This window comes from Lutra lutra, chromosome 1 (genome assembly GCF_902655055.1).
Source record: "Lutra lutra chromosome 1, mLutLut1.2, whole genome shotgun sequence".
Lineage (NCBI taxonomy): Eukaryota > Metazoa > Chordata > Mammalia > Carnivora > Mustelidae > Lutra > Lutra lutra.
In genome coordinates, this window is record NC_062278.1 from 212121961 (window position 1) to 212135652 (window position 13692).

General features: G+C 40.7%; 1 protein-coding gene across 1 annotated transcript; it reads left to right on the forward strand.

Annotated features, from left to right (window-relative positions):
• Positions 1-2620: 2620 nt before the first annotated feature.
• LOC125092111 (olfactory receptor 7A17-like) lies at positions 2621-3559 on the forward strand. Its single transcript, XM_047716476.1, has one exon. It carries the CDS (start codon positions 2627-2629, stop codon positions 3557-3559), a length of 933 nt encoding a protein of 310 aa, XP_047572432.1. The 5' UTR covers positions 2621-2626.
• Positions 3560-13692: the final 10133 nt, after the last annotated feature.

Here is a 13692-nt window from a genome sequence, read left to right on the forward strand (position 1 = left end):
TGTCACCTCTGGTGGCTCCCTCCCCCTTTTGTTTATCTTCCAGTATCAGTCCGACGTTCCCACTCCGCTTTACCTGCCCACTTGTTTCTTCTCCCCTGTAGAGATCCAGACGTGTATAATTCTGATCTCAGGCTGATTTCATGGGTGATCGCAGTTCTTTGGTAGGTAATCAGCTCACTTTAGGGTACAGGTTGAAACGGCGCCTCCTCCTACTTCCCCACCATCTTGTCTCCCCCCCATCTCATCTTCTTTTTCACCCTTTCTTCTGCGTCATTTAACCTAGCCTTTAGAGTATCCAATTTTGACTGCATCTCAGAGCATTTTAAATTTCAGCCTGATTAGATTTCATTTCTGCACTAAGGGATTCTTTAGTGTCTTTTTGCTTTTTTTTTTCAAGCCCAGCTAATTACTTTATTATTATCCTGAATCCAGCTCTGAGATTTTACTTATATCCATATTGATTAAATCTGTGGCAGATAGTATTACCTCTGGTTCTTCTTTTCTTGTGAATTTCTCCTTCTAATCATTTTTCCCAAAGTAGAATGGATGGGCAAGAGAAGAAAATAAAAAATACCAACCACAACAAAAGAGAAATACACACTAGTCAAATATAAAGAGGTCAGAAACCAAAAAAAAAAAAAAAAAAAAAAGGAAAAGGAAAAGAACGAAACAAGAACAATAAAAGAAAAATAAACATACAAAAAATACCCCCCCAAAACAAAACAAAACAAAAAATGAAAGAGAAAACAAGGGGGTGGGAAGAGAGAATATAATTTCACAGGTGCACAAAACAGGGTGATCCACTCGGTCCCGAATGTATTTTGGTCTGTTTGTTAGAAGACACTAAATCCTAAAATGGAAACAAATCAAAACTTATACACACACAGAAATAAAATTGAATACTGTGAAAGGAAGCAAAAGTTGAAGAATATATAAAATATAAATGTAGAAAATTAAAGTTAACAAATCTTAAAAAGAAAGAATTGATAAACTAAGGAACTAGTTGTAAAGGAAAAAAGGATAAAAAGAAAAGGAATTTTTGAAGTGAAAGATAAACAATCAAGGGGAAAAAAATCCTTGAATTCTATGTATTATTTTCCTCTAACCCTGGAGTTTTGCAATCCTCTGTGTTATGTAAATTTGGTGTTTGGCTGTTATCTTCTTGGGGAGGGGCATGTGGCAGTGATTCTCAGGTGTCTTTGAGTGGAGTTGCAGCACCCCTTGTCTGGGAGCCTGGCTCATTGTAAGCTTCTTCTGGTTACTCAATGTGACTTTTTTTTTTTTGTTCCCTGAAGCCTCTCTGTTCCTTTTTAGAAGGTGAATATAAAAATGGCCTCTAGCCTTGGTTCTGAAAATTTTTTGCACCCTCTCTTCAGTAAACCCTCAGGGATAAGCAGTCTTCCCTTTTGTGTGTGTGAAACTGTGTGTGCACCTGCACAGATCTTCCCTTGAGACAGTGGTGGATTGTCCTGTTTCTACCCTTAGCAGAACCCCTGCATAGAGATCAGCTGCCCAGTTGTGAGTACACCCTTGCTGACCCTCCTGGGGGAAGGTGGATCATAGCTGCAATTCTGCTCTTTTCAGGGTTCCCACATGGAGAGTGGTCACTTGTTGAGCCCTTCTTTGTGGTTTATGATGAACAAAGATGAGAGGCCCCTCCCAGGTTGGCTGACCCTCACCAGTTTCCTGCTCCAAAGCTTGAGAACTCTGTTCGCTCAGGCACTCCCATTCTTTCTGTGACCCAGAGGATCCTGGGACCACACTGTCCCACCTAGGATTCTGTCCCACTTTGCCACCTGAGCACCTATTAGGCAGGGATGTCTCTCACTGGAGGAGATTTCTGAAAGTTCCGATTTTGTGTATCAGGGCCATATCACTTTCAGGTAGCCAGCTTAACAGAGGCTCCCTCCCCTGCTGTTTATCTTCTGAGTATCCCCAAAATTCACTTCTCTGCACCTCCTGCCTTGCAAAAAAGAGTTCACTTTTCTGTTTGTAGAATTCCAGCAATTTTTCTTACAACTAAGGTTGAATTCAGAGGTGTTCAGAATGATTTTATATATCTAGCGAAATTCAAGGGACCAGATGAAAGGAGGGGCCCCATACTTCCACTGTCTTTCCTCCCCATGTCCTGCTGTCTCTTCCTTGAGGCTTCTATTTAAACGTGTGCTATTACCTGAACAACCACTAAAAACACCTCTATGCACTCTTTTCTTTTTACCAACTTTTCCTTCATTGCACTTGTCACCTTCTGGTATTTTATCTGATATTTATCTGCTATGTTCTCCATCACTGAATGGTGCATATTTTTGTTTCTTGACACCTATGCTCTTTGCCTGGAGATTAGTGACTACTCAAGTTTATACCTCAAATGTGTGACAGAATTTCTCATTAAAAGTATAGAATACATGAGTTCTTGGGGGAAATGGCCATGTATGGGATTCACATTCTTATTCAGATCTGGCATGCAGGTTCCTGAGAGGGGCTATGTTCTATACAAAAAAATGTATATGGATATTCACATTTGAATGTAAAATAAAAATTGCAGAATTTAAATGATATTTGTAATGTTCATTATTGAGAAAATCAGTCATGTTATTTTTTATTCCATGGTAGTCACCTCCACCACATGGAACTGGGAAATGATACACAAATTTCAGGATTTCTTCTTCTGGGCTTATCAGAAGATCCAGAACTGCAGCCTCTCATATTTGGACTTTTCCTTTCCATGTACATGATCACTGTGTTTGGAAACCTGCTCATCATCCTGGCTATCAGGTCAGACTCCCACCTCCACACCCCCATGTACTTCTTCCTCGCCAACCTGTCCTTTGTAGACATCTGTTTCACCTCCACTACAGTCCCCAAGATGCTGCAGAACATCCAGACTCAGAGCCAAGTCATAACCTATAGAGGCTGTGTCACTCAGATATACTTTTTCCTACTCTTTACTGGATTGGATGATTTTCTCCTGACTGTGATGGCCTATGACCGGTTTGTGGCCATCTGTCACCCCCTACACTACACAGTCGTCATGAAACCCACCTACTGTGTACTGCTGGTTCTGGTGTCTTGGATGATGAGTGCTCTGAATTCCTTATTACAAAGTTTAATGGTGTTGTGGTTGTCTTTCTGCAGAGAGGTGGAAGTCTCCCACTTTTTCTGTGAGATCAATCAGGTAGTCCGAATTGCCTGTTCCAGCACCTTACTTAATGACATGATGATGTATTTTGCTGCTGTGTTGCTGGCTGGTGGTCCCCTCGCTGGGATTATTTACTCCTATTCTAAGATTATTTCCTCCATACTTCGTATCTCATCAGCTCAAGGCAAGTATAAAGCATTTTCCACCTGTGCGTCTCACCTTTCAGTTGTTTCCTTATTTTATTGTACACTCTTAGGAGTGTACCTTAGCTCTGCTTCTCCCCAGAGCTCCCACTCAAGTGCAATAGCCTCGGTGATGTACACAGTGGTCACACCCATGCTGAACCCCTTCATCTACAGCCTGAGAAACAAAGACATAAAGAGGGCTCTGAAAAGCATTTTTGGGGTTCCAGTGATGTAAGAACCAATCATCCTGGGGCTGAAGAAGTGCCCATGATTGCAAGGCTCTCAGTCCCAGAGTGAGGACCCGCTACTCTTTGACCAGAGTAGGGAAATAGAATTGCTCCTTCTATTCATTTTTTGGAATTTCCATTAGTTTGAATTCAACTTTTCCACACATTTAAGTAACTCACTTTATTAATCCTCTGCTTTATATGATTTTTTCATACATTCCAGGGGTTTTCCAACCTTGGATCACAAATGCCTAGAAATTTCTACATCTTTCAAAGAGCAAGTTGGATTTCTTCAAACAAATTTCATTTCAAATGACTTATATCATGCCACATAAATTTTCTCTAGGTTTCCCAAAAGAATAATCATGAGTTGTATTCCTCGTATGGAAAACACTACATTGGCCACTAAGTTCTTCACATGACTTTATTGTAGAGAAGAATATAAAACCACAGTTCTCCTTTGACTCTGTCAGTCTTTTTATATATATGCCTTCACACCTCTTCCTGAGAATGTGGCCCCTAACATTGTTCTGTTTAGGTCTCAGGCTCCTGACAGGGATGCTTAGGCTAAGAAAGCCCAGGCACTGCCCTGCATCCGTGTGCTTGTGGACATTCCCACAAATGCATCCCTAACTCTGCTGTAGCAGCACCAGCCCTTGGGTTCTTAATGTGATTGTAATATGCACCTCAGCAAAACCCATTGGAGAGCTCTAACAAAACCAGGTTTATTACAGCTCCTGGAGGGCAGAGGCAGAAAGGTCTGGGAGGAAGAGATTCATTGCAGGAGAGAGAAAGGCCAGAATTAGGGGGTCCATGAATGGCTAGAGATCCCTAGATTTTCTCTTTTTTGACCAGCTTAAAACATAAGAGTGAAATTTTGGTACAGAAATGCAATGGTGTATCATTCATGTTTCAGTATCCAGGTTACCCAGGGCTTTCTGAAGAGGTAGTCTGAGTGCTTACCTGATGATAGTTACACACCTGACAATATGTTTATTCAACATGGTTGTTCTTGAAATGGATGGCTCAGAAATCAAAAGCTTAATATCAGGCACTTCTACAAATATGCTACTGTGGTTTTTTTTTTCTTTAATTTCTTTTCAGCGTAACAGTATTCATTGTTTTTGCACCACACCCAGTGCTCCATGCAATCGTGCCCTCTCCAATACCCACCACCTGGTTCCCCAATCCTCCCACCCCCGACCCCTTCAAAACCCTCAGATTGTTTTTCAGAGTCCATAGTCTCTCATGGTTCACCTCCCCTTCCAATTTCCCTCAACTCCCTTCTCCTCTCTAACTCCCCTTGTCCTCCATGCTATTTGTTATGCTCCACAAATAAGTGAAGCCATATGATAATTGACTTTCTCTGCTTGACTTATTTCACTCAGCATAATCTCTTCCAGTCCCATTCATGTTGCTACAAAAGTTGGGTATTCATCCTTTCTGATGGAGGCATAATACTCCATAGTGTATATGGACCACATCTTCCTTATCCATTCGTCCATTGAAGGGCATCTTGGTTCTTTCCACAATTATCAAAAATTTTATATATTAAGATGAAACAATAGCTCTTTTAAAAAATTTTATTTTTTTTCAGTGTTCCAAGGTTCATTATATATGTACCACACCCAGTGAAACAACGGCTCTTAATTTATGTTAAAGCATTGAACTTTTAGCAAAAGTGTCATGGAAGTTGAAGACTATAGTATTAATGGTTTTATTGCAAAGGAATACAGTTCTTCATCTTTCTGAAAGGGGGAATAGCAATCTTCTGGAGATATCAGTGCTGTGTCCCACCTCGAGTCAGTATTTGGGAGACCCAAGGAGCCCAGTAAATAAAAACTCTTCACTCTTAGATCTGGAAAAATCTTTAACTCAGGGTTGGGATAAGGAATTAGGTTAGCTCTGTGGGAGGCAGGTGAGTTCAGGGAAGAGTAATAACTGGATTCACCTAACTTATATATTGATCTCTTGGGAAGGAAACTATAGGAAAGAAATTCCCATTTGTGCAGAACAATGCCCCATGGGGGATGATGTGCTCAGGGGTTGGAGTAACTTGATGGAAATGTGCCTGAAGAACAGGTAGAAAGCCATAAATATCTCTTCTCCTGTTGTCCTTGAGCAGGTACAACCTTGGGCTGAGAGGGACACAGGTATTTCTTCTGGAGTTCTAAGTCTGGTTAGGAGACTCCTGCTGTATTGTTTGAGAACAGAGCTTCAGTGTCCATCAACAACCATTAAGGGAGGAGTTTGGGCTTCCACAGAGAGACCCCATGCAGACGGATCTGAAAACCCAGCAGGTAGTGCAGGAAAGTGTGATAAAGAGTAGAAGGTTGAGAACAATTACCTGACAGCACCTGAGAGCCAGTCCAGCCTCGCCTAGCACTGGGACATCATTGTGGTTGTCGCTTGTTTGATTAACTACTGAATATATTTACTTAAGATCCTAGAAAGAAAAGTAAATGTTGAAATCAGCTATGCAGGTTAGATTGCTGAAGATTAACTAGTGCTAATGGAAGAGCAGTGATGGGTGGCAGAAAATGGTTCCTATAAAAGTAGATACTGAGCCCGAGATTTTTTGTGATTATGGGGAATAGGCTATTAGCCAGGAGGGATATGCAGTCAAGGGAGGGCATTCTTTTTATTCTTTTTATTTATTTTATTATTATTTTATTTATTATTTATACATATATGAGTATGTTCCCATATTGTTGAAAAAGATCCAGACCAATCGATCATGAGACACACATTTCACATGTCCTTTTTCAAGCTGGGTATTCCAATCAATGGTTTTTTAAAAATTTAATATATGAAAGGAGTATACTAAAAAAGTCTTACATTGTGATTATTTCCTTAATGATGAGGATGAGTACATTTGATAATTTCTAAGACATTTGCTTTCTGTATTGCCAATTGTCTGTGCCAGTTCTGCTCTTTTGTTTGGTGTGTTTGGAGTGGTTATTTTCCTGCTGTTGACTGCATTTTTTTCCTCAATCATAGGAATTGGAGTTTTTCCATCAACTTTGCTATTTGACCTTCAGTTCCTTACATATGTGTAGATGTATTTGAGGGTAGAAGGAAAGTTAATACATTTTGTGTGCTCAAATCTCTTATTTGGTCACATTTTCCTCTCCCTCTTGCTTGTTTATGTGTAGAAAGTTCTTCTGCAACATTTGAAGCAATAAATCACCTTTTATACATATTTTCAACCTGTGTTCACATTTTTGTTATTCCTTATTGTACCTTTTGGCCTTTTGTGATTAGATCTATTTCTCAAAGTCATTTCATATGCAGCCATCATTTGGAAGGTATTCTTTTTTTAACGTTTGACCAACATTCACCTTCCTATACAAATATGAAGTAATACATCTCTATATGAGATGAAAGTGTCTCTTTAGATAATGCTTCCTACACACTGTTTTGTTATATTCTTCTATTTCTAATTTTATGTTTTTCAAAAGTAATCTGTATGCCCAATGTGGGGGTCAAGTTCACAAGCCCAAAATCAGGAACCATACTCTCCACTGACTGAGTCAGCCAGGCACCACTGTTTTCAAGTAGTTAGCACTTTAATTCTTCAATTAGTGATCTGCATTGATGTTTATTACATTTATACTATTATATTTATACTATTTAAACCTCCAGTTAGTTTTAGATTGTCACAGTGTTTCAGACTGTTGCTTGAGACAGCTCCATACCTAATTTATTCCTCCACTCATAAATTTGTTCCATAAGTTCTAAGCTTCTTTTTTTTTCTTAAAGATTTTATTTATTTATTTGACAGAGAGAGATCACAAGTAGGCAGAGATGTAGGCAGAGAGAGAGGAAGGGAAGCAGGCTCCCCACTGAGCAGAGAGCCTGATGCAGGCTCGATCCCATGACCCTGGGATCATGACCTGAGCTGAAGGCAGAGGCTTTAACCCACTGGGCCACCCAGGCACCCCATCTAGCTTCTTTTAAAACTTACATATCTATGTTCTCCTTTATGATTCTCATGGATTCCTGCCTCACGTTGAGGTCTTTTATCCATTTCAAGTTTATCTTTGTGTATGGTGTAAGAGAATGGTTGAGCTTCATTCTTCTACATATAGTGTCCAATTTTTCAAGCACCATTTATTGAAGAAACTGTCTTTTTTCCATTGTATACTTTTTCCTGCTTTGTCGAAGATTAACTGACCATAGAGTTGAGGGTCCATATCTGGGCTCTCTACTCTGTTCCACTGGTCTGTGTGTCTGTTTTTATGCCAGTACCATGCTGTCTTGGTGATCACAGCTTTGTAGTAAAGCTTGAAATCAGGTAACGTGATGCCCCCAGTTTTCTTTTTGTTTTTCAACATTTCTTTAGCGATTCGGGGTCTCTTCTGGTTCCAAACAAATTTTTGGATTATTTGCTCCAGCTCTTTGAAGAATACCAGTGGAATTTTGATTGGAATGGCATTAAAAGTATAGATTGCTCTAGGTAATATAGACATTTTAACAATGTTTATTCTTCCGATCCAAGAGCATGGAATGGTCTTCCATCTTTTTGTGTCTTCTTCAATTTCTTTCATGAGTGTTTTGTAGTTCCTCGAGTACAGAACCTTTACCTCTTTGGTTAGGTTTATCCCCAGGAATCTTATGGTTCTTGGTGCTATAGTAAACGGGATCAATTCTCTAATTTCCTTTTCTGTATTTTCATTGTTAGTATAAAAGAGAGCCACTGATTTCTGTACATTGACTTTGTATCCTGCCACATTACTGAATTGCTGTATGAGTTCTAGTAGTTTGGGGGTGGAGTCTTTTGGGTTTTCCATATAAAAGAATCATGTCATCTTGAAGAGAGAGAGTTTGACTTCTTCATTGCCAATTTGGATACCTTTTATTTCTCTTTGTTGTCTGGTTGCTGTTGCTAGGACTTCTAATACTATGTTGAACAAGAGTTGTGAGAGTGGGCATCCTTGTCATGTTCCTGATCTCAACGGGAAGGCTGCAAGCTTTTTCCCAATGAGGATGATATTTGCTGTGGTCTTTCCTAGATAGATTTGATGAAGTTCAGGAATGTTCCCTCTATCCCTATCCTTTGAAGCATTTTAATCAGGAACGGATGCTGGATTTTATCAAATGCTTTTTCTGCATCAATTGAGAGGACCATTTAATTCTTCTCTCTTCTCTTATTGATTTGTTCTATTACATTGATTGATTTGCAAATGTTGAACCATCCTTGTAGCCCAGGGATGAATCCCACCTGGTCATGGTGGATAATCTTTTGAATGTGCTGTTGGATCTGTTTGCTAGGATCTTGTTGAGAATCTTAGCATCCATATTCATCAGTGATATTGGTCTGAAGATCTCCTTTTTGGTAGGGTCTTTGCCAGGTTTGGGGATCAGGGTAGTGCTGGCTTCATAGAAAGAGTCTGGAAGCCTTTTCCTTCTGCTTCAATTTTTTGAAACAGCTTCAGGAGAATAGGTGTTATTTCTTCTTTGAAAGTTTGGTAGAATTCACCAGAGAATCTGTCAGGTCCTGGGCTCTTGTTTTTTGGGAGGTTTTTGATCACTGCTTCCATCTTGTTACTAGATATCGGTCTATTTAGGTTGTCGATTTCTTCCTGGTTCAATTTTGGGAGTTTACAGTTTTCCAGGAATGCATCCATTTCATCTAGGTTGCTTAGCTTATTGGCATATAACTGTGGATAATAACTTCTGATGATTGTTTCTACTTCCTTGGTGTTAGTTATGATTTCTCCCTTTTCATTCATAATTTTATGAATTTGGGATTTCTCTCTTTTCTTTTTGATTAGTGTGGCCAATGGTTTATTGATCTTATTGATTCTTTCAAAAAACCAGCTTCTAGTTTCATTGATACATTCTACTGTATCTTTGGTTTCTACCTCATTGATCTCTGTCTAATCTTGGTGATTTCCCTTCTTATGTGTGGAGTTGGTTTGATTTGTTGTTGATTCTCCAGTTCTTTAAGGTGTAGAGACAGCTGGTGTGTTCTGGATTTTTCAATTTTTTTGAGGGAGGCTTGGATGGCTATATATTTCCCCCTTAGGACCGCCTTTGCTGTATCCCATAGGATTTGGACCAAAGTGTCTTCATTCTCATTGGTTTCCATGAATTGTTTCGGTTCTTCTTTGATCTCCTGGTTGATCCAAGCATTCTTAAGCAAGGTGGCCTTAACTTCCAGGTGTTTGAGTTCCTTCTGAACTTTTCCTTATGATTGAGCTCCAGTTTCAAAGCATTGTGGTCTGAGAATATGCAGGGAATAATCTCAGTCTTTTGGTATCTGTTGAGTCCTGATTTGTGACCCAGTATGTGGTCTATTCTTTTTATTTTTTAATTTTTTTATTTTAAGATTTATTTATTTATTTGACAGACAGAAATCACAAGGAGGCAGAGAGGCAGGCCGAGAGAGAGAGGAGGAAGCAGGCTCCCCGCTGAGCAGAGAGCCCGATGTGGGGCTTGATCCCAGGACCCTGGGATCATGACCTGAGCCGAAGGCAGAGGCTTTAATCCACTGTGCCACCCAGGCTCCCCATATGTGGCCTATTCTTGAGAAGTTTCCATGTGCACTTGAGAAGAATGAGTATTCTGTTGTTTTAGGGTGGAATGTTCTGTATATATCTACGAGGTCCATCTGGTCCAATGTGTCATTCAATGCTCTTGTTTCTTTATTGATTTTCTGCTTCAATGATCTGTCTATTTCTGAGAGAGGCGTGTTAAGATCTCCTACTATTAAAGTATTCATATCAATATGACTCTTTATCTTGATTAACAGTTTTCTTACGTAATTGGCTGCTCCCATATTGGAGGCATAGATATTTACAATTGTTAGATCATCTTGGTGGATATTCCCTTTAAGAATGATGTAGTGTCCTTCTCTATCTCTGACTACAGTCTTTAGTTTAAAATGTAATTTATCTGATATGAGAATTGCTATGCTGGCCTTCTTTTGAGGCCCTTTGGCATGAAAGATGCTTCTCCATCCCTTCACTTTCAGTCTGGGTGTATCCTTAGGTTCAAAATGGGTCTCTTGTAGACAACATAAGGCTGGGTCTATCGTTTTATCCAATCTGCAACCCTGTGCCGTTGTATGGGTGCATGTAGGCCAATGAGAGTGATTATTGATAGATACGTTTTTATTGACGTCGTGTTACCTTTGAAGTCTTTCTTTCTGTAGATTGTCTCTATCTTTCTGTTCAATGCTATTCTTAGGATATTTCCTCTTTTATAGAATCCTCCTTAATATTTTCTGCAGTGTTGGGTTGGTGGTTGCATAGTCTTTTAAGCCTTTCCGGTCTTGGAAACCCTTTATCTCTCCATCCATTTTGAATGTCAGTCTTGCTGGATAAAGTATTCTTGGCTGCATGTTCTTCTCATTTAGTGCCCTGAATATATCTTTCCAGCCCTTTCTGGCTTGACAGGTCTCACGTTCTTCTGATGGGCTCTCCTCTGTAAGTAAGGAGCCTCTTTGTCCTAGCGGCTTCAGGAGATTATACCTACAGTTATGATTCCTCAATTTGACTATCAGGTGCCTTGATGTTTTTCTGGAATCTATAATCTTGGGTGGAGACCGTTCAGCCTTTAGTACATGAACGCTGGTTCCATTCGTGAGATTGGGAATATTTTCATGAAGAACTTGTTCCATTATATCTTCTAGACTTCTTTCTTTTTCCTCCCCTTCAGGGATTCCAATAATTCTGACGTTGGAATGTTTCATGGCATCAATTATTTCCCTGATTCTGTTTTCGTGGCTTCTAAGCTGTTTGTTCCATGCTTCCTCCTCATCGTTTCTCTCTATTTGTTTGTCCTCCAGATCACTAATTCTATCTTCTGTCTCAGTTACCCTAGCTTTGAGAGAATTTAGATTAGATTGGAACTCATTGAAAGCATTGTGAACCTCAGCCCTGGTAGCTTTCAGCTCTGCCCTACCATTGTGAATATCATCTCTGGTCGCTTTCAGTTCAGCCCTAATCAATTCTGTTTGGTCATCCATGGCTTTCTCCAACCTAGCTATTGCCTGGATAATTGTTAGCCTGAATTCTCTTTCCGACATATTGTCTATGTTGGTAGCCGTTACCTCTGTTGCAGAAGTTCCATCCTCTGTAATTTTCTTCTGTTGGGCATTCCTCCTCCCAGTCATTTTGGTGAGAGATGACTGAACAGATGTAGCTGGTTGTATTGACCGTGGTGCAGTCTGCGTGCTCCCTGGAACACCTGGGCAATCAGGATTCCCCACCCAAATGAGAGAAAAAAGAAAGGAAAAAGAAAAAAAAAAGATAGAGAGACAGGAAAGAAAGGGAAGATGAAAGAGAAGGTTCAGCCCAAATGGACCCCAAGGTAAGATTTATGAGGTATACAAACAAAAACAGACAAACAAAAAGACTGATAAAAGTATATAACAAGAGAAAAGAAATATATGCAAATAAAGGAAGAACCTTGTCGAAAAGAACCCCAAGTGTAAGATTTATATACTATCAGGACAAACACAAAAACACAGAAACACTGGTGGAAGAAAAAGATGGGAGAGTGGTTATAAATTCTCAGTGTGGGCGAGGAAGGTTGTTTTGATTCTTCCTGGATGTATCTTGATATCTTTGTTAAAGGACTCAGCTTTCCTAGGCTATAGGGGATTAAAAATGGTTTACCTATAGCGGTAGTATTGATTGGGGAAAGGGGATTACTTTGAAGTTTAACTCTATATGAATATTAGAAAATAAAAATAAAAAAGGAATAAACTAGACTAAACTAAACGAAAATTAAAAAAAATTTCAAAAAATAGAAATGGAAAAGAAAAACACAGGTGTATTTATCAAAAAAGTCAGGTTAGAACGTCATTATGGAATTTGATGTACTGGACAGCTCGCTGTGATGGTAAATAGGTTAAAAAATTATCTATATAAAAAATGAGCCAGAATAGTGGGAGGAAATTAAAAATAAAAGTTGTCCTATGAAGTAGTGGTGGTGTTTCTCTTGTAGTCTTTTTTTTTTCTCTTTCCTGGTTGGTTTTCTGGGGGAGGGGCCTGCCACGTGGGTTTTCAGTCAATGATGTTCCCTGAGTTAAGTCCTGCAGTCCCCCTCAAGGGGGTGGGCTCTGAGGAAACCGGTTTTTTTAGGCTTTTGTTCTCTGGAGGTTTTTATGTTTGTTCACCTTTTTTTTTTTTTTTCCTCTCACCTTGACCGCTTTTGATGGTTTTTGTAGGTTTACAGGAAAGCAAACTGCATCCTGACCTCCCTCTCAGAGAGAAGCCTCAGTCTGTTCTTCTGTGGGTGTTGCAGAGCCCATATAAATCCCCCCTTGGCCGCTGGCAGAGCAGGTTCTGAGTCGCGGTCCCTGGGGACAAAGGATCTTCTGCCTGTACCTAAAACCAAAGCAGCGGCAGCTGTTTGGGGAGCTCCAGACCACCAGAGAGGTTCCAAGCAGCGATCCCACACTGAGATTTTCCTGCTGGCCCGGGTTAGGAGTGCCTGGTCTTTCTAGGTCCAGAGCGCCTGGCTTGCGTGCACCTTTTTCAGGGGAGACTGTGGGTCGAGCTCGCATCTCAGGCTCTGAGAATGGGGCATAGGTCCAAAGCACTAGGCTGGGCCTTCGAGCACCTCTCTCAGGGGAGAGACTGGGGTGCGCGTCTTAGGCTCTGAAACAATGGCACATGTCAAAGAGCGCCGGCTGGGCCTTTGTACCTCTCTCAGGGGAGGTACAAAGGGGCGTGCACATCTCAGGCTCTATAGTAGGGCTCGCACGTTCTGCCACTCGGCGTGGCTCCCATCCCCTCACAGGGGCCAGAACCCATGCAAACTCCGACACGCTGGTGGCTCAGGGACCAAGACCTGGTTTCTCCACCGCACTCTCTCTGGCTCAGTGTCAGGGGAGGCTGTCCTGGACCGGGGACTAAGCCCCTGTCCCTAGCCGCCCCAATTCCCACAATTTCCCCCCACGATCTTTTGCTCTTTTGGAGTGCTTTCAGCCAGTCTCCAAGTTAATGCTGGTCCCCAGATGCAGGGCACTCTCGCTCCTATTAGGGGTATTACTTTCCAGCAGGTCACTTCTGGTGGCTCCCTCCCCCTTTTGTTTATCTTCCTATATCAGTCCGCTATTCCCACTCCGTTTTACCTGCGCACTGGCGTCTTCTGCCCCTGTAGAGATCAAGATGTGTATAATTCT

Bases quoted from the DNA above. Each gene is read 5' to 3' on its own strand.
- LOC125092111 (XM_047716476.1), top strand. From the start codon at position 2,627: ATGGAACTGGGAAATGATACACAAATTTCAGGATTTCTTCTTCTGGGC.